Source organism: Chrysochloris asiatica, unplaced genomic scaffold (genome assembly GCF_000296735.1).
Source record: "Chrysochloris asiatica unplaced genomic scaffold, ChrAsi1.0 scaffold00023, whole genome shotgun sequence".
NCBI lineage: Eukaryota > Metazoa > Chordata > Mammalia > Afrosoricida > Chrysochloridae > Chrysochloris > Chrysochloris asiatica.
Window position 1 is genome coordinate 17,261,732 of NW_006408541.1, and position 20,860 is coordinate 17,282,591.

The following is a 20,860-nucleotide window of genomic DNA, read 5'->3' on the forward strand; positions in this document are numbered from 1 at the left end:
TTATCCTACAGAGCTACACCAGGACTCCAGATACTGTCGTTCTTATTAAGTGCCATCGAGTCAGTTCTGGCGCATATTGACCCTGTATAGGGTTTTCAAGGAGTGGCTGATGGGTTTGAACTGTCGATCTTATGGTTGGTTACCAGTCCAGTGTTTATTCTACAGTGTCATACCAGGACTCCGGTGTTGTTGTTGTTGTTGTTAAGTGCTGTCGAGTGCATTCTAACTCATAGCAACTTTGTATAGGGTTTCTGAGGAGCAACTGGCGAGTTTTGAACCACTGACCCTGCAGTTCAAAGTGACTTTAAGGTTCAGTGCTTATCCTGCAGTGCCACACCAGGACTCGGTACTATAGTTGTTGTTGATGTTGTTGTTGTTAAGTGCTATTTTGTCTGTTCCAACTCATAGCAACCCTATGTAGAGTTTCCAGGGAGCAGCTGGTGAGCTTGAACCACCAGCCTTGTGGTTGTTCAAACTGACCTTGTGGTCTAGTGCTTTATCCCACAGTGACACACTAGAACTCTTGGTGCGATTATTTACCACAGAGTCTGAAGGGCAAGAGGATGTCAGAGGTGATGACTCCAGCCCCTCCCACCTCCACCCCATCTCATAGCTGGAAACACTGAGGCCCGAGGAGGGAAAGCAGCAGGTCCTCAGATGCGATGGGGCTGTTTGACTCTCAGTCCCAAGCTCTTTAGAAAGATGTGGAGGAGGTGTGAGGAGGAGTAGGGATGAGGTCTAACCGTGAGTGCTCAGTTTCCTCCAGGAACCCCTCCCTCATGTTTGCCCTTACTCAGTGTTTTCTAAGGGGGCAGTCTTTGTTGCCCCAGACTGGTGATAAGCAGACTTGGCTCAGGGAGCTCAGGAGCAGGCACACCACCATTCAGGGATAACACAGAGTAGAAGCTGTAGGGACTTGGAGTGGGAGACACCAAAAGGGATGGGAAACCCTTCCCACATCTGAGTGGGGCTCAGAGGCTGAGAAGGCTAGGAAGTAGAGTCCAGGGAGCCCACTGCCCATTCTGAGGACAGAGATTTGGGCGGCAGGAGGCTCGGACCAGAGGGGTCCTGTGAAGAGTCAACCATCTGGAGGCAGCAGGAAGCCAAAGTGGGCCTTTGGTCAGATGTGTGAGCCCAGCATTTTCAAGGGTTCAGACTGGAGGGGGGACTCCAGATCAGCGTGTGCTGGAATGTCAGAGCAGGGTAGGACTAGGAGCTCGTCTGGGGAGGGGCTGCTTTGGAAGACAGTGAATTCCCTGTCACCAGAGGTGTGTAAATTAGGCCCAGGTGTCCTCTTGGAGGTCCTGGGATCCAGCGCCACTTTAAGTAACCAGTAGATGCCAACAGGACCAAACATTTTGTAAGGTTGATGAAGTTTCAGAGAGCAGAACATTAGGAACCAGACCAACCCCGGAGAACACTTCCTCCCACAGCCCTCATTCCAGGGATGCTGTGACTCCTTTCTCACTGGGCTGCTGCCCCCAACCCCAAGCACAGTTTGGTTCAGATTCTAGGTGAACAACTATGCCAAGGACAGGGTTCTCCCTGGAAGAGATCCAGGGCCTCACTATCTATAGCTTCCCCTCCTACCCCAGGTCCTTTGCACATACAAAGCATCCTTTGCATGTGCAAAGGCCCGGGGGCCACTTCTCCTGCATCCTTCCCCTCCCTATCCCCTTCACCAGTTATTTCCTAGTCAACTCTCAGCCCACACCTACTTGGAGGACTAAACTTTCTCCCCACAGGGCTAAAGCCTCTGCCCTCAACATGGAAGCCAAACAGATCATCCAAGTCCCTAAGAGAGGTGAGTGGGGGTGGGGCAGTGTGTACAAGAATTCTATTCCTGACCACCCTCATATCCCCTCCCTGGAGGACCCCACCTGCCCCCCAACCCCTTCTCACCATCCTGCCTGCCTGTCTTGGCGAGCTTGTAATTGGGATGATAAATCTTCCTGCCCAGCTGGCCAGCTCTAATCACAGCTTGGTGTTTGGATGAGATTTAATTCCTTCAGGAGATGGGGAGGGGCTGGGGGGACCATGGAAAAGAGGGCCCAGGCTCTGCTCCCCACACTCCCCCCGACTGTAAGGATGAGTGGTAAGGAGAATGGACCTCCAAGGTAATCTGTGTCTGTCTTTCTGTCTCTTTCTCTCTCTCTCCTCCCCTTCCTTACAACCTCACTTTGTCTCTCTAGCCAAGAAAAATCTCAGAGTCTAACTTCATTTGTTTTACTGATGAGAAAACCTTGACCAAGAGAGAGAGGTTGGAAGAGGGTCACCTGACTAGAGGATGGGGTGCTTGCTGGAGGGAGGTGTGACCACACAGGATTAGTCCATCCTCCCACAATTCCTCTAAGAGATAGAGCATGTTAGGGAAGTCACAGAGAATGAAATGTGTTAATTCCACACATATTTGTAAGCATCTACTATATGCCATGGAGTCCTGGTGTGGCTTTGTGGACAAATGCACTGGACCGCAAGGACAGTTTGAACTGAACGGCCGGTGGTTCAAATTCACCAGGAGATGCTCCTTGGAAACCCTAAACAGGGTCACTATGAGTCGGAACTGACTCAACAGCACTTAACGATCATAACAAACTATATGCCATGAATGTGGTCCCTGGATGGCACAAAGGGTTTGTACTTGTCTGCTACCCTAAGGGTTGGCAGTTGGAACCCTCCCAGTGGCACCCTGAAAGAAAGGGCTGGCGATGTGTTCCCATAAAGATTACAGCCAAGAACACCCTGTGGAGCACTTGGATTCTGTACCACATGGAGTTGCAATCAACTTAACAGCAATGGGTTTGGATTGTTTTTGGATTGCTCATGCCAGGAGCACAGAGCCCTGGTGTGGCACTGTGAGATAAGCACTGGGCTGTTAACTGTGAGATCGGAGGTTCAAGTCTACCAGCTGCTCCAGGTCACTATGAGTCAGAACTGACTTAACAGCACTTAACAACAACAACATGCCATGAACACAGGTGCTGGGCTCTAACAGCAAACAAAACAGATAACAATATCTGCTTGTATTCTGCTGCTACGGGGAATCGTGGTGTGGTGCTTTTGGATAAACACTGGACCACAAGGTTGGTTTGAACTGCAAGGTCGGCAGTTCACCCTTGCCAGGCGCTCCTCCTCGGAAGTCCTATACAGGACCGCTATGAGCCGGAATGGTTACTGTTATCTGCTATTAATTCAGCTAAGGTTCATGGCAACCCCATCTAACAAGAGAATGAAGCATTGCCAAATCCTGTGCTCTTTCTTGATTGTTGGTGTACTTGAGTCTATTTTTGTGGATCATCTTCCAGCACTGTATCAGACAACATTCTAATGGCATTTATAAGGTTCTCACTGACTAGTTTTAGGAAATTAGATTTCCAGGTCTTTCTTCCTAGTCTCCCTTAGTCTAGAAGCTCTCCTGAACGTGTCCTCCCTGGTATTTGAAATGCCAGTGCCATAGCTTCCAGCATCAGAGCACTATACACATGATACGACAAAGTGACTGATGAGTGATGGGCTTACATTCTAGTGGGGGGAGGTAGTTAGATAAATTAAAAAGGAAAAAACCCATAGAAAAAAACCCACAGTGGTTAGGGAAGGGACAGGTTTAAACAGGCTTGTCAGGGAAGTCTCTTGGAAAAGATATTTGGGCAAAGATCAGAAGGAGGCAAAGGACAGAGCTTGGAGCAGAGCGAAAAGGAGGGAGAGGCCTGAGAGAGGGAAGGCAAAAAGAGTCTGGTCACATGTGGCCTCATGGGCATGTCGACTTACGTACTCTGTTGCCCAGGACTCCAGGACTCCTGGTGTGGCACTGTAGGATCAGCACTGGACTGGGAACCACAAGGTCAGCAGTTCAGACCCACCAGCTGCTCCTCGGAAACCCTATACAGAATTGCTGTGAGTCAGAACAGACTTGACGGCACTTATTAACAACATGAGCAGTCAAAGAGAGCTCTGTGGGACAAGCAGAGCTTTTGTCCAGGCCCTTGAAGGCATGGAGAGTTTGGGCATAAGACAATAAGAAAGGCAGTACTATCTGGTGGTTAGAGACTCCTCAATCCCACCCAGGTTTGAGTTTCCTGTGAGACCTTGGGCATGTTGCTTTGCCTCTCTGAGCTGGTCTCCTCATCAGCAAATTTGTGATAATAATAGTCCCTCCTTTCCACAGTGGTTAGCCGGATGACCATATTCTATGGGAGGCGCTCACTGTGCCCTTCTGGGAAGGAACACTTTGCTAGCAGAACCCTAGAGGGGCCAACAAATCAGTCCCCAACTCCTCTTTCCTTCTCAGCGACCTTACGTCTTCCAAGCCCAGTTTGGTCCAGATGCCACTGGTTAGGGAAGTAGCTCCACCAAGGCCTGAGTTCTTCCTTCCACCAATTCCATTCCACCCCAGGACCTTTGCACATGCTGTTCCTACTTCCTGCCTCACTCGCCCTTTCACCTGACTATCTGCTAGCCAGGTCTCAGCTGAAATGTCAGTTCTTCCAGGGGAAGCATCCCTGCTCCACACACTCATTACTCCTGTGCTTTTCTCTCAGTTCTCCCAGCGCAGAGTAATATCTGTCCCTGCTATTAGACACACGATGTTGGTCTTGTTCCCCACTGTGTCCTTGGTACATAGCAGGCACTCAGTTCATAATTGTCAGCAAAAGCCAGTTCCAAATCACTCAGTCCAGACCCGTCTGTTTTCCAGAAGGAAGTTTAAGACCTAAGGTAAGCCATCTGCCCATTCAGTGTAACAGTTCTACTTGCTCTAAGTCTGGCCTCTTCTGAGGCCCCCACTGGGCTGCCCAGCCTCTGGGGACTTCCTGGACCCCAGGGCTTCCCCCTGCCACCACCCCAGATAAATGGTGAGGAGCTCCAGGAGAAAGCACAGGGCCAAAGCACATTTCATTTTAATTTAGGAATCGGCTAAGGCTGCAGGCCTGCTCATCTCTAGGCTGTCAATCAGCCTTCCTCAAGGCTGCATCAATTAGTTTAAAAATATTGAATGTAATTTTGCCTGACACAACATATTGCAGCTACTGCAAAATATAATTTATTTTAGAAGAAGAAATAATTAAACTAATTTGCATGTCAGTCAGCTGAACTGAGATGCCAAGAGGGGAGTGGGACCCTGTGGGAACCTGGCCCCTGGAGGGGACACCCTCCAAAAGGCAGTGGGAGAAGTCACCTTAAACCCAGTCTGTGGGACTACTGCCACCGCTTGGACCAAGAGCCAAGCAGCAGAAAGGCTCATTTATGGTGTAGCTGCAATCCCAGCTCTGCCCCTGACCAGTCTAGTGATTTTCGGCAAGGTCCTCCCCATCTCTAGGTCTCGGTTTTCTCATCTGCAAAATGGGATTGGCAAGCCTTCTTCACAAAGATAGTGTCAGAGGTATGAAAGTTTCTTGTCAATTGGGAATTTCTGCAAAGAGGTCCAGATGGATGGATGGATACTAGAAACAGGTGTTAAAAGTATAAATGATTTTGATCAATTATTAGAAATGATACCAATTATCATCATGAGACATCAGGTAGGACAGAGGTTGGCAGCCCTACTGCACACTGGATTCACCTGGGGAACTTGGAAACTCCTCAGTGACCAGGCCTTCAGCATCGGTATGTTCCAAATGCTTCCCAGCTGGAGATAAGCAGCCAGGCAGGAGAACCACAGCTGGATTGCACAGATGCCACTTGCTGCCCTAATCCAAGGGTCCCTGGATTCAGCTGCCCCATCCCTCATATCTGAGACCATCATTTTATACCAAAAAGCTTGGGGCTTCCTCAAGAGGTGACCTGTGACATTTTAAAAATAGGCGTGGACCAAGCACAATTCAGAGGCCTGCTTCTGTGATGGTGTTCCCACCAGCAGTGACCAGCTTCCTGCAGGCAATTGTCCCTGGAAGGCCCGTCCTGCTCTGAGGGCTCCCTTCCCTGTGAACCACTGGGACTTCTTTCCCCCCCACCCAGCTCCTGCCCTCCTCCTCCACCCCTCTCTCTGCCTTGGAGGGGAGAAAGGCTCTGGTTTCTGCTGCTGGCCTCACCCTCCCTCCCTCCCAAGCACCCACCGTCTGCCTGTTGAAGTTCTCTGGCAACGTGCTCTCAAAAATAACGGCTTACCCGGCATTCCCAGTCACGACTCCCATTGCTGGCCCCAAAAGAAGCTCCCCCTCAAATTGCTGAGATGGCAGATCTGGGTGAACTGAGGAGATAAGGTGCCCTCCAAAGGGGGGTTGGGGTCTGAGTTAATTAAGACCTCATGGCCCCACTTCTGCATTGGCCCCCCAGGAGGTGGTATACCTGCCTCCTGGTCTCCATTTCTCTCTCAACAAAAACGCTGCTGCAGTTGGCAGCCAGAGGATCCCTGGGTTCAGAGAAAGAAGTAGGGGTCAACCTCACTCCCCCTAAAATTCACGTGGTATCTGGCTTCCTGGAAGCTTCCGTGCTGACCCCCAAAGAGTTTCCTACCAACCACCAGATTCACTGCCAGGAACTGGGCATAGTTTCGTCTCCCAGGGAATGTGCCGGAGGTGCTGGCAACTGAGACATGTCAGTGATGGGCACGTGACTAAGATAATTCAGGACCGGGCCCAGTGAGGTTCTCCTAGAGTCTAGATAAGACCAGTCACTGTTCAGTGTGTTACTCAGAGAGGGCAGGCTGGGATGGACGATCCTAATACTAAGTCATTTAATATCACTACTGAAGGGACCCTTGGAAGACATCTGTTTACTTAAATACTTATATAGCACTCTCTATGCATTGTACACATAGCCTCCTGGTGTGGTGCTATAGGGTCATCACTGAACTATGAACCATAAGGTCGACAGTTCAAAGTCACCAGCTGTTCCTTGGAAATCCTATACAGGGTCACTATGAGTCAGATCCGACTCGATGGCATTTAACAATAACGTCTTGTACACAGTCATTAGTGCTTTACAAATATTAATTCAATCTATCTTCTTAGCCCCATTTTATAGGTGAGAAAACTGAGACACACCATTGGCAGAGTTGGAATGGAAACCGCCTGGCTCCAGACTCCTTGCTCTTAGTCATTATGCTCTGTTCATTTTTTAGGTGTGACAACTGATATCAGAGAGAGAAGGGTCTTACTCAAGATCAAACACTGGGTCAGGGACAAAGCCACGCCTAGAATTGAAGCCTCCTTCAGTCTCAGTCCTTCCAGGCTTCATTCATTCAGGCTTCATTCATTCAAGAAACCTATTAGATCCCATAGTTCTGGGGACCCCAGGATGAATAAGACAGGGATCTTGTCCTCAAAGAGATTACATCTGGTGAGGTGGGAGCAGTTTTGCTGAGGACTCTCGCCAACATCCATCTCCAGGGGACTCATCTTGCTCTCTCAGTGTTGGGTTTTGAAAAAGCAGAGGTTTTGGAGTCGAGCTGTAAGATGTGATAACTAAAGGCCTAGTTTGAAAACCTTTCCAGTTTTATTTCTTTTCTACAATATGGGGATAAAATTGTACCAAACCACAGGATTTCTGCAAGGATAGCTTGACTGTCGAATGTGGCTATGCCAGGTGCATTCTATGTATTCTGTGGTGATGGGCATAGTGATGACATTGTTAATGGTGGTGGTGGTGACCGGGGATGATGATGAGAGGACAGTATTGGGGATGATGGTGGTGGTAGTGATGGTGGCGATAGTAATAGTGTTGGTATTAGTAGGGATGATGAGGGTGGAACTAGGGGTATAGTAGTGGAGGTGATAGCTGTAATTCCAGTGATGATCACAGATGTGGTGATGATGTGATGGCAACAGTGGAGGTGTTGATGGTGGTGGTATTGATAGTTTTGGTCACGTTAATGGTGGTGGTCAGGGTTTAATGGTGGTGATGGGTGTAGTCATCTTGATGGTAGTGAATGAGGTAGTAATGGTGGAGATTATGGTGATGAAGCTAGCAGTGGTGATGTTTATGTTCACCGTGGTGGTGAAGGGTATGGTGATGATGCTGATGGTGACAGTAAGGATTGTGGTGAAGGCTATAGTGATAATCACCCACTGATGGTCACATGTCCCCATTTCTGGTCCTATCACTGACTTGGTCAACCAGATCTCTCAGTGTGACTCGACTGCCTAATCTTGCTCAAGAAGCAGAGAGAGGGGTTGTCTAGACCTCACCTGATGCCACTCATCATGTCCTGTGTTCTGGTTGCAGACAATCATGCCCAGCTTTCCCGGGCATCCCTAAGGATTCGAATCCTGGATGTGAACGACAATCCCCCAGAACTGGCCACACCCTATGAAACATCCGTGTGTGAGGATGCCAAGCCAGGCCAGGTACCATTAAGGGGTCTGGGACCTGGACATGCTGCCTGGACTAGCCAAGGGCACCCGCTCCCCAGGTCAGAGTGAGCTCAGCCTCCTCCCCTCTATCACCTTCCAGCTCATCCAAACCATTAGCGTGGTGGACAGAGACGAGCCCCAGGGTGGCCACCGCTTCTATTTCCACCTGGTGCCTGAGGCTCCCAGCAACCCTCACTTCTCTCTGCTTGACATCGAAGGTGAGTTACGTCTGAACCAACAAATCCTGGGATCATGGAGGGAGGAGCCTAGTCTCCCCTTTCCCTAGCATATACTACATGGAGAGAGACTGAAGCACCCAGAGGACCAGTTGTTGGGGCTATGACCACACAAAGTCTCAGTTAAGTGGAGGCTGTTACTCAGCCTGCTGACCAAACCATGAACAGGCAGGTTGTGGGTTTTCGGAGTGGAGAGGGCATTCCAAGGGTAGGGCAATGGCAAGGGGCATAAATGAGGAGCGGCTACATGTGAGAAGATCCCTATTTTACGTGAAGACAGAAATAAGTGGTAAGTGTCTGTGAGGGTGAATAACCTAATCTACACAAGAGTCTGGACTTTCAAAAATAGGGTGGTCTAAAATAAATTTTTTAAATGAACTAAAATAGGGTGGTCTGGGACAGCCTCTCTGAGAAAATCACTGGTCAACTAGGAATCTGAAGGAAATGAAGGCATGAACTGTACAGATAAGTGGGCAAAGGAAGCTCCAAGTGACAGAAACTACAAGTGCAAAGGCCCTGGGACGCTTTTTTTTTAGCAAGTGCAAAGGTCAGAGGCCTGGAATGCTGAAGGAACAGAAGGAGGCAAGCATGGCTGGAGGGAGAGAGCAGGAGGCCGGGGAAGGAGATGTGGTCAGAAAGCCCAGTGGGGGCCAAAGTGTGTTGATTCCTTCTTGCCCTGTAAGGGGTCTGGACTCACCCTCAGGAACTTCGTTGTTGTTGTTGTTATTAAGTGCTGTTGAGTTATTTCTGACTCATAGCGACCCTGTGTAGGGTTTCTGAGGAGCAGCTAGTGAATTTGAACTGCCGACCTTGCAGTTCAAAATGATCTTGTGGGCCAGTGCTTTACCCTACAGCGACACACTGAAGGGAGAAGCCCTCAATGAACCTAATCCACCGGTATTCACCATTTTAAAAATATTTAACAACCAGTGCAGTTTAGCCAATCAGAAAGGACACTGACCATAATTAGTAGCAGGCTGCTGGGACCCCTGCTGTGCCAGACATTAACCTTTTAATTGCTTGGTTGTAGCTAGAAGTGGGGGAAGGCTGAGGCAACTGAGGGACATTTGGGGGTGGCCTCAGAGTAGTGGTGGTTATGTGCTGTGGAGTCTGTTCTGATTCATATCAACCCTGTATAGAGTTTCTGAGGCTGTAAATATTTACAGGAGCAGAAAGCCTCATCTTTCTCCCACAGAACAATGGGTAGCAGAACGGTTGGTGGTTTCGAACTACAGACTCTAAGGTTAGCAACCTAACTCATAATCACTACAGTACTAGGGCTCAGAGTAGTGGCTGTTTAAACCTTTTTGGCAGTATCTCAATATTTTAACAACCGGTTCAGCAGGCTACCTGTTCATTATGCCAGCTGTGTCCTGTGCTGGCCCCAGGAGACGCAGATAGTCGTGAGTCACCTAGCTAAGTTCACAAGTTCTTCCACCCCGAGGGGCCTGAGGTTCTGCCCCCAACTGCTTCTGTTTGTACAGGAGCACAGCCAGAGCTCACACCCAGCGTGACCACTTGGCCCAAACTCCAGGCAAAGGTGGCAGCAGCATGCTTGAGGTCATTACTGCCAAAAAAGGTTCCCCTCCAGTCCCACAGCCCCTTCCTGCAATGTGCCAAGCCCCTCCTCCTCACCATATAAATATCCTGGATGACAAACGGCTACCCCAACCCATCTGTTTCTTTGTACAAATTTGTAGCCAGTTTGGAAACTGATTTATAAATATTGCTTCTGCAGCCAGGGATTGACACTGATCTATGTCAGGCCAGATGGATGGCTGCAGTGCCCCGTGCCAATCCCACCTAGAAGGGTGGGGTGGGGGCCTGGGACAGCCAGAGAATTCCCCAGCTGAGGCCAGCTGCTGCCCAGGAGGGCACCTTGGGAAATTCATTTCATGATGGGATGAAGGAGTGGCAGAGATGAGAGCCCTTGGAACATACGGCTCTGTGGCCAAAGACGGCAACCCTGAGAGACAAACATCAACCCTCCTCTCTTCTGCTCTTGCTGGGGAATGTGAGAGCCAGCCGCTCATTTCTCAAATCTGTCTACTCCTCTCTGCTTCTACCAACACTGTTATCTCACACCTAAAACACAGTAGCTTCCAACCTGCTCTTCCACATCCACTCTTCTGTTTCAGACAGCAGACTTCCCAGACTAGAATGTGGGCTCAGCACGGGTAGGCACCATATCTGTCTGGTTCATTGCAGCCTAGAACAGTCCTAACTGTAAAGGGAGCTTAATGAATATTTGCTATGGAATGAACGAATGATACACCATGAAGTCACTTTTTTTTTTTTTTCTTAAAACAACCCATCAATAGTCTTCTGTTTTTAGGAAAATAGTCTAAATTCCTTAACATGGACTCCAAGCTCTTCCACAATGAGCCCTCTCTGCCTTATCTTGACTCACTCTAACCACACTGGATTGCAGTTTCTGGAGTCTTCCAACCTCAGGGCCTTTGCATGCGCTTTCTCTCCTGGTTAATGCCTATACATCACTTAGGGCTCAGCAATAATATAACACTTCTTCTAAGGGCCCTCATGACCCCCAGAGCTGGGTCAAGTCTTCTGTTTTGTGCTCTTCCTATACTTTGTTATGGTTTGTAACTGTAGATTTGATTATAGGTTTATTTGATTAACAGTTGTCTCACATTAGAATGTAAGCTCAGATCAGAGACTGTGGCTGATTTAGTTCACCAGTTTTCCCCTGACTAGCATGGTATTAACTAGTACATAGGAGTTACTCAGTCAACATGTGGTCAATTGATAGATAGCTGGGTGGTTGGGTGAGTGGATAGATGGGTGTTTGGGAAAGGTAACTTCGTCACCAATTCATTGTGTGCAGGATGAGTATTAAACTGCTAACCAAAAAGTCAGCAGTTCAAACTCATCAGTCGTTCCTTGGAAACCCTATTTATTGTTGTTGTTAAGTGCCGTTGAGTCAGTTCTGGCTCATAGCGACCCAGTATAGGGTTTCTGAGGAGCAACTGGTGAATTTGAACCACCGACCTTGCAGTTCAAACTGAACTTGCAATCTAGTGCTTGTCCTACAGCACCACACCAGGACTCCTGGTAACCCTATACAGGTTTACTGTTAGTCAGAACTGACTTAATAGAACTTAACAACAACAGCACATGCTTGTTCATTGGTTAGTCATGCCTTGACATCCTAAAAGGCACCCCCACCCCCACCCCTGGTAGTAGGAAATGGAATTGAAGGCACGATGTTAAGGATGAAGTGGGACTTCTCTCTGAGCCTCAATTTCCACATATATAAAATGGGAATAATATGACAACTTTTGGTGGTTGTAGGAATCCAATAGGGGTCCTGATGTTGTGCTGTAGGACAAGCACTGGACTATTAACCACAAGATAGCAGTTCAAACCCACCAAGCACTCCTAGAAAACCCTATACAGGGTCACTGTGAGTCAGAGCCGATCCAATGACACTTAACAACAACAGGCATGCATAAGACTGTATTTAAAGTACTCAACACAGTCCTTGTGAATCAGAAGCACCCAGTCACTGTGAGTGAGTCCACACCACTCCTTCCCATCTTGCTCGTGAGCCACCTTTCTTCCCCAGGGGAAGGAAGATGTTTTCCCAGCTGGGGTTCTGTCACCCTTTGACAGGGCATCTAGGGTTCAAGCCGGAGCTCAAGGAGCCGACTCAGGACCACCAGGTACCTCAGAGTTGTGGTTCAAGCATTACTTTTCAGGACTGGCTCAGCACCGGGCCCCGGCTGACTGTGTTGTGAAAAGACAAGCATACACCAATGTAGCACACATGACAAGTGCTGTAACTGAGGTGTGCCTGGCCCCTGCATAGTCAGAGCAGGAAGGAGAAAGCCATAAATCCTTCCTTTCCAAACAAACTGAGAAAGGAGGCCACAGAAAGGAGGTGACATTTAACTGGAACATGGCAGATGAGGAATTTGCTCCGACAAGAGGGAAGAGGAGATGTTCCAGCTAGTGGGAACTGTGTAAAGTCAGGGAAACCTACCCAAAGGGTGATGGCATAGAGCCAGGAAACAGGGCTAGGGTATGACGACAATAACAACAACAATAAACAGCTTCTATATGTGCGAGTCCTGGTGTGGGTTAATGCACCAGACTGCAAAGCCACTTGAACTGCCAGGTTGGCGGTTCAATCTCACCAGCTGCTCCTCGGAAACCCTATATACAGGGTTGCTATGGGTCAGAAATGATTCGACACTTAACAAAAACAACATGTGTGGGAACTATTGTTCTCAGCGCTCTGTGTGGATCGCACCATTTAATCATTTAATTCCCGCACCTATAAGGGGTTAAATGATGCTATTTTTCTTCATTTATAAATGAGAAAACTGAGGTCCAATAATGGTGGTGGTAGAGTCAGTTCTGACTCATAGTGACCCTGCTTAGGGTTTCCGAGGCTGTAAATCTTTATGGGAACAGAAAGCCTCATCTTTCTCCCACGGAACTGCTGATAGTTTCGAACTGGTAACCGTGATAGATTCAGCATTAAGTTTTTAACATTTTTTATGAATGGTTTCAAATTTCAGTAGGTTTCTTTCTTTCTTTAGCAGTTAGTTGCCATTGAGTCTGTTCTAATTCATGGCAACGCCAAGTATCAGAGTGTGCCACACTCCACAATGCGTTCCACAGGGTTTTCAATGGCTGGTATTTCAGAAGCATATCACCAGGCCTTTCTTCCAAGATGCCTCTGGTGGACTTGAACTGCCTTTTGGTTGGCAGCCAAGCACATGAACCATTGAACACCCAGGAACTCCCTGAAGACATGATAGACGAATGTAATGAACCCTCATGTACCATTCATTGCACTGCTTCACCTCCTAGCGGACAGTCTTGTGTCATCTGGACCTTCAGTCTCCTCAGCCTTCAGTCCTTCTGAAGGCTCTTTTCCCTGCAATATGTCCATTATAGGCAAGGCTAGAATGGAGTCTGCTGGGGAAGGGACTGAGTTCACTGAGACCAAAACCTCAGATAGGAGAGAAAGACCAGCCTGCAGACGACAGAGGCAAGGAGAAGGACACAGGAATGAGGCCTGGGCCCTCCAAAGGAAGACCAAAAACCACACCCAAACCCCCTGCCATTGAGCTGATTCCCACTCGTCGTAATCCTATAGGACAGAGTAGACCTGCTCCTTAGGATTTCCAAAACTGTAAATCTTTATGAGAGCAGACAGCCTCATCTTTCTCCTGTAGAGCCTCTGGTGGGTTTGAACCAGTAACCTTACAATTAGCAACAACATGCTTAACTCACTATTCCACCAGGTCACCAAAGGAAGCCAGAGCCCCCTTTGTGGAGCTGGCTGACTCTGGCCTCTGAGGGTGTCTGGTTGATAGGAGTCATCACAGTGATGGAGGGTCAAGGATGCAAAGGCAGGGGGGGGGGGGTGCAAAAGACGTGAGTGCACCCTGCCTGAGTCTCCCAGCAATAGGCTGCAACAGCACTTAACAAGTTAATTCAGTGTCCTCTCTGACCACCCTTTCTTCCCATGTATAAAAATGAAGGAGGGAACCTTGGTGCTCTAGGGTCCCTCAGCATGCCAGGACCATGCCACCACCCTCCAGACTAGAGACCCTTGGGGCATGAAGCAACAGAAAGTTACCTAAGCCAGAGGTAGATACCAGCTGCCATTTCCAGCCTCTCTGGTGACCTAGAACTTGTCAGGGCTTGGCAAGCCGAAGGAACACAGAACACCCAGGACCAGAACATACTGGAAAAACTGGGGTGGAATCTGGGGAGAAACAAAAGGCTCTTGAGACAAATAGCAAACAAACAAACAAAAAAGTTGACATAGTGGGGACAGGACGTTGGCCCAGCTGGGGACAGAATCTTGGAACAGCTGAAAAAAAAAGTTTGAGATGGCTGGGAATAGAATCTTGGGACAACTGAGGACAGAATTATGGGCTGTATGGCTGGGGACAGGCTCTTGGAGACAGCTGGGAACAGAGTTTTGGAAGAGCAGAGATAGACCCAGGGGTCAGCTGAAGACAGCAGCTCTTGAGGGGGGGACAGGAGGTGGCTGGGACTGGGGAGGCTGAGCCAGGCTCCGAATCACAGCCAGCCCTTCTTCTGGAACAGACAATACAGCTGCGGTGCACACACAACACGTGGGCTTCAACCGACAGGAGCAGGACGTGTTCTTCCTGCCCATCTTGGTGGTGGACAGCGGGTCACCCACGCTGAGCAGCACAGGAACGCTCACCATCCGTATCTGCGGCTGTGACAGCTCAGGCGCCATCCAGTCCTGTAACACCACAGCCTTCGTCGTGGCTGCCTCCCTTAGCCCCGGCGCCCTCATCGCCCTGCTGGTCTGTGTCCTCATCCTGGTCGGTGAGTCACCCAGGCATCTCCCATCCCTTAGCTGAACCTGGGTTTCAACCCAACGGGCCCCCCAAGAAGCCTCCGTTTCCCTCCTTGTACAACGATGGGCTGATCTGAATGGTCTCTGAGCTGTAACCTGTAACCTGCGCTGTCTTCTAACTTTCACCAGCTCAAGAGTGTCAGCTCCCACCTGGGGCTACGTTTATGCTGGTCCACCCTCCACATGGCCCACACCCTCCCTGAAATTCAACATCTGATTGTTTAAAAACAAATCTTTTTTCTTTTTTTTTTAATTCTCTTTTGTAAATACATTGAGTTTCAACTCAATTTCCATTGAGTTGGTTCCCACAGGGTTTATAAGGCTGTAAACTTCATAGCTGAGGAGCAGCTAGTGGGTTGAACCTGCCAACCATTGGGTTAGCAGCAGTGTGCTTAACCACTGTACCACCAGGGATCCTCCCTTAGGTCTTTCTGTAGGACTTTAAGGAGTCCTGATGGCACTGTAGGATAAGCACTGGACTGCTAGCTGCAAGGCTGGTAGTTCAAACCCACCAGCCGCTCCTCAGGAGATAGATGAGACGTTCTGCTCCCATAAGGATTTACAGCCTGGGAAGTCATATAGGGTCGCTGTGAGTCAGACCCAACTTGATGGCAGTGGGCTAGCGAGTGTGTAGAACTTTAATTAAACAGTCTTTCTTGTGAGTCTCACACCTATGCAGTCCGTACCACATCCCATTTCTCAGATGAGGAAACTGAAGCTGAAAGTCTATGTGGCTTGTCCAAGTTAATTTTCTGACTTGAATTCTCACCCTGGCTTTCCTGTTCCTCCTGCTAAATGCAAAACCTTGGGACAGCTGGAGGAAAATCTTAAAACATCTGGTGACAAAATCTACTTTGTTATCAGTCCCACCAGCAGCCAAGTAAACTCCCAGATGACCCCAGTAGCAGGTCAGGCGCTAAACTGGTCAAAATTGAACCAGCTCAAATGCAGAATCAGAGCTAGAGAGATTCAAGGGAGGTCCACATTGCAGATGTCTGCTTTGTTCCGTTTCCTGGGACTTGTCGGCTGGCTGCCCACACACCACATAGCCCACCTCTTGCCACTAGTACAGCTTCTGCTAATGGCTTGCCTGCTAGCCAGCTCATAGACCAGTACCTCCTCAGGTCCCAAAGAGGCCTGGATAGGCTCTTCCCACCTAAAGGCCAACCCTCCCCCTCTCCATCCCAGCCCATGGCTCGCTCAGAAACCCTTTTTCCAGAGGGTGCACTTTACAGCGGTTTCATTTTCCAAGGCAGTGCAAACAAATTTCTGCCTAATTGCCCACAAACGAAGAAAGTGCGCATCAGTGCTCTAAAGGTGACGGGCGGAATCGCTGATCAGGCACGGCACATCTGTCGCCCGCTGCCCGAACGCCCCACCATCTGCTCTCATGGGCATCCCCATCCACAGCTCCGAAAACAGTCCATCTATCTTTCCCACTTCTCTCCTGGCACTTTCCCTCCCTCCTGCCCATCCCCTGGACCTGCTGCCAAACCTCCACCCCTTCCCTGCCACGAGCCAATGGCCACAGGAGCTGGCTCTGACCACTGGCCCTGCTGGAACTGTTTGGAGCACTAAGAAGTGTCCAGTGCCCTCAGCCCTGTCTGTCCATGCATTCATTCATTCATCCATCACCTACCCATTTAATCCTCTGTCTCCTTTATCCATTTTACCTATTTATCCATGCTCTGTGCTGAAAGGTTCTAGGTGCTAGCAATTCATCAGTGAAAAAAAGAGACTAAACGACCCGATTGAAAGTTGGAGCTGCCACCACTGAGATGGAGAAGACTGAGGGTCAGGAAGGAGGAAAGATGATTATGTCACCTTTGAACATAGTAACTTTGAGAGTCTTCTGGTCAGCCAAGAGGACATACTGAGTAGGAAATTGACACACAATGTGGAGCTCAGGGAAGAGGACCTGGCTAGAGGTTGAGAGATGGGAGTTGCCGCCTTTTAAATGGAACTTATAGCCATGAGGCTGAAGGAGAGCTCCCAGGGCATGCTCATGAAAACAGACCACCTTAAGAAGTTGGAGAAATGAGGAGAAAACTGCTTAGAAGATGGAGGAAGTATCAGGGAGGATGAGAAGAATGTGGAGTCCTGGAAGTCAAGTGAAGAAAGCCAAAAGGAGACGATTCATTCACTCCCTCACCCTTTCACTCACCAGGTTTACCTCCACCTCCTCAAGTGGTCATTCATTCATTTAACAAACTCAAGTGCTGACAGCAGGTCAGGTGCCAAGCTAAGGAAGTGTTTCCTTAGTCCTTGAGGGTAGTTGAGCTGTGTTTTGTTTGTTTCTCTAGTGCAAACATGTTAACACACAATCGCAGCAGGGTCTGTGCACACTTGTTACCATCAGATCAATGCTACCTGATGCAGAACTGCTCTCTAGGGTGTTATTGGATGTCATATTTAGGGAAGCAGATCATCAGGTCTTTCTCCTTCAGAGTTACTGGGTGACAGGAACCAGGAAACGGAGCAAAGCTGGTATCTGCAACCCAGACCTCCCTGGAGTCTCTTTAGCTCTGAATGCCCCGTGAAGTGCAGCAGTCAGTCACTTTGTGGTTACCATGGTGATAATTGGCATTTTGACCATTTGAGCTAGTTCACTTTTGAACAGTTCAGCTCCTGGATAACCTGACCTTCTGCTGGGGACACTTGGGGGTTCAGTTGGCTGCAAGTGGACTGACAGCAGCGTAGATTTTGCCCTCAACTGTCTTCAGATTTTGCTCCCAAGGTTTTGCCCTAGTTTAGACACCTAGCAAGTGGTGGGCTTGAAGAAGCAGGGGACCCAGGTCAGCAGCCAATCACAGGCCAGCTGTGCCACCCTGGACTCTTGAGCTGCCTCAGCATCAACTAGAGGTCTTGTTAAAACTTGGTGGGACAGATGGCTGGGTCCCACCCAGGAGATCTAGGCTGGGACCCAAAACTTTGCATTTCTAACGAGCACTTCTTCGGTGCTGCTGGTCTGGGACCACACTTTGAGAACCACTATGCTAGAGGAAGGAACTCATTACCAGGGGAACTCAGGACAAAGACACTGAATGTCACTTGGTGCTCTCTGGGAAAGGTCCCTGCAGGAAGTACCTGGACCTGGTACCCAAAGGACTGAAGTGAGAGTGAGAGATGAGAGTAAAGGACATCTTTCACTCTGCCAGCCCTCTTCCATCACACCTCCAGCATTTGGAGTCTTCACAGGGGACCTCAAAGGTTGAATCCAGCCCTTACCCAACACTCAATGAACCCTGGTGGCACAATGGTTAAGTGCTGGCTTGCTAACCTAAAGGCTGGCAGTTAGAACTCAGTCTGTGGAAGAAAAGACCAAGTGGTCTGCTCCCACAAAAGGGTACAGCCTAGGAAATTCTACACTGTCATATAGGATTACTATGAGTCAGCATGGAGGTGAAGGCACACAACATCTCAGCATTCATGCAAACTCCAGCTCTCTGATTCCCCCCACCCCCCCAGTGGCGGTCTAGCCTAGATTTGCACACTTCCTGAGACGGGGAGGTCACTAACTTTGCAGACCGCCCTTTCAGTTCTGACTGACTGTATGAAAGGTCTCTGGAGGAGAAATCGAGAAATTTTGCAGGGGTGTTGAGGTTGGGTCCTCTTGGCCATAGGGTGTGAGGGACAGGGGTGAGGAGCCACCTCACCCCATCTCTATGTCCCGGCGGTGGCTCCACCCTCATTGCCCTTTCTCTCTCCTATGCTCAGTGCTGGTGCTGCTGATCCTCACCCTCAGGCGCCACCACAAGAGTCACCTGAGCTCGGACGAGGATGAGGACATGCGGGACAACGTCATCAAATACAATGATGAGGGTGGCGGCGAGCAGGACACTGAAGCCTACGACATGTCGGCGTTACGGAGCCTCTATGACTTCGGCGAGCTCAAAGGCAGCGATGGGGGTGGCGGCGGGGGCCCCGGTGAGAGCGCGGACAGCCCCCAGCAGGCCGGCCTGCCATCGGAGCGCCACTCGCTGCCACAGGGGCCGTCGAGCCCGGAGCCGGACTTCTCGGTGTTCAGGGACTTCATCGGCCGCAAGGTGGCGCTGGCGGACGGGGACCTGTCGGTGCCGCCCTACGACGCCTTCCAGACGTATGCCTTCGAGGGCGCAGACTCGCCGGCCGCCTCGCTCAGCTCGCTGTACAGCGGCTCGTCGGGCTCCGAGCAGGACTTCACCTATCTCAGCAGCTGGGGCCCTCGCTTCCGGCCGCTGGCCGCACTCTACGCCGGCCACCGAGCCGACGATCCAGCCCCGACCTCCTAGCGGGGGCCGCGCCCTACTATGGGGGAAGGAGGGAGCTGCTGCAGCTCACCTCCCCAACCCTCCCACCTCCAGGGCCGACGATTGGGAGGGGCCTGATAGGGCTGATCCTCCGTGTCCCTTCTCGGGGGCAGCTTTCAGACCCAGGGGCACGGGAATTATGACCAATGTCATTAAAACTGCAGCTACACCGGGCATTGCGTGGCTCTGGGATACAGAGGGAGATGGGATTGTGTTGCTGTGAAGGGAAGAGCCGGTTACCCAGTGCTGGCCTAGGGGGCGCTGCTGAGACCCCTCACAAAGTTCTGCCTCCCAGAACAGAGTTAAGAGGAAAGAAGGGCTGTTCATTTACTAAGCGCCTACTGTGTGCTGGGACGCTGTATAGAGACCATCTCAGTTGTCATAGAAACCATGAGGTGGGACCTCCAAGTAACAAATGGGGAAGGCCACCCAAAGATGTGGCTGTGACCTGTCCAAGGACACCCAGCTAGTTAGTGGCTGAGCCTTGAGCACTTACCAGCTGCCTAGCCTTGGGCAAGTTACCTCACTTCCCTGGACCTCAGTTTCCTCATCTGTCAAATGGGGTTAATAACAGAACCTACCTCGAAGAGCTGTGAGGATAAGAAGGGTACGTGTGAAGTGGTTAGGACAGTGCCTAGCACATAGTAGGTGTTCAATAAATGTTAGCCAACACTACTATTATTATCACTGTGTTGTTATTATCATGGTCATTATTAGAAGCCCAGTGTGCCTGCCTTTCAGACCCAGCTGCCCTTTGGAAGAGAGGAAGAAATTGTCCCAATTGTCAGTTCCTGCACCACTCCCAAATCTTAGTGGGGAGTTGGGTGTCCCAAAGGACTTAGGAGTAGGACACCTGGCAGGGGTGCCAGGAGAGTACACTCCAGAGACTTGGGTGGGGGTGGAGGGTTAATAAGAGAGAGAGGAGTTAGAAGCCACCAAGTGTGATGAGGACTTTATCCCATCCAGACACCTATCGCTCTACCCATTCATGGACCCTAAGTTAAGAATCCCGGAGCTAAATTGTCGCTAAGAGTTTCTAGCTCTGAAACCATATAAGACATAGATTACTGGTTTCCTCTTACCCACTGCAAGTGACTCATTCATTCCACCTTAATCAGATGTGGCTCCCAGCTTCTACTAGCTGGGTTTCGCTCATCAAGCTCCTCAAATGCTGAACCCTCCGTTTCCTCATCTGTAAAATGGGATAATGGCAATCTCTTCCTGAGAGGATTGTTTGAAGGCTTAAAGGAGGTAATGAATGTTAAATGCTAATCTGAGTGCCTCCTTAACACATTGAAAGTGCTCAATAAACACTCATTAGCCTTATAGTTTTAACCTTCTAGAGAGCATTCATTCATGACCTCCATGTTTGCTGAGGTTCACTGTGATGGATCCAGAGCTGTTCATTACGTCCTGAGTGCCTTACCTGTGTGATTTAAATCTTGACAAACCTCTAAGATACTGTCGGTCCCAGTTCACAAGTGAGGAATCTGAGGCTCAGAGAGTAGCAATCAGTCCAAGGTTCCACGTGATATGGACGTTCCTGCCTTCCAGGAACTCCAGGTCCATCTAGAGAAAGGTCCAGGGGTGGGGTAGCCAGTAATAATGCACTTGGTAAGAGTTGTAGCAGAAAGACTCAATAATTCCTGGAGGGCTGCCTGGAGGCAGTGGCAT

General features: G+C 49.6%; 1 protein-coding gene across 1 annotated transcript in view; it reads left to right on the top strand.

The window, feature by feature from the left end:
* The window catches only part of CDH22 (cadherin 22, type 2), an 84,419-nt gene extending 65,226 nt beyond the window's left edge, over positions 1-19,193 (top strand). Inside the window, exons 8-11 of the mRNA XM_006839229.1 lie at positions 8,161-8,282; positions 8,389-8,506; positions 14,615-14,866; positions 18,615-19,193. Of these exons, the coding sequence (XP_006839292.1) occupies positions 8,161-8,282; positions 8,389-8,506; positions 14,615-14,866; positions 18,615-19,168 (1,046 nt within the window). The 3' untranslated portion in view covers positions 19,169-19,193. The remainder of the gene's footprint in view (positions 1-8,160; positions 8,283-8,388; positions 8,507-14,614; positions 14,867-18,614) is intronic.
* Positions 19,194-20,860: the final 1,667 nt, after the last annotated feature.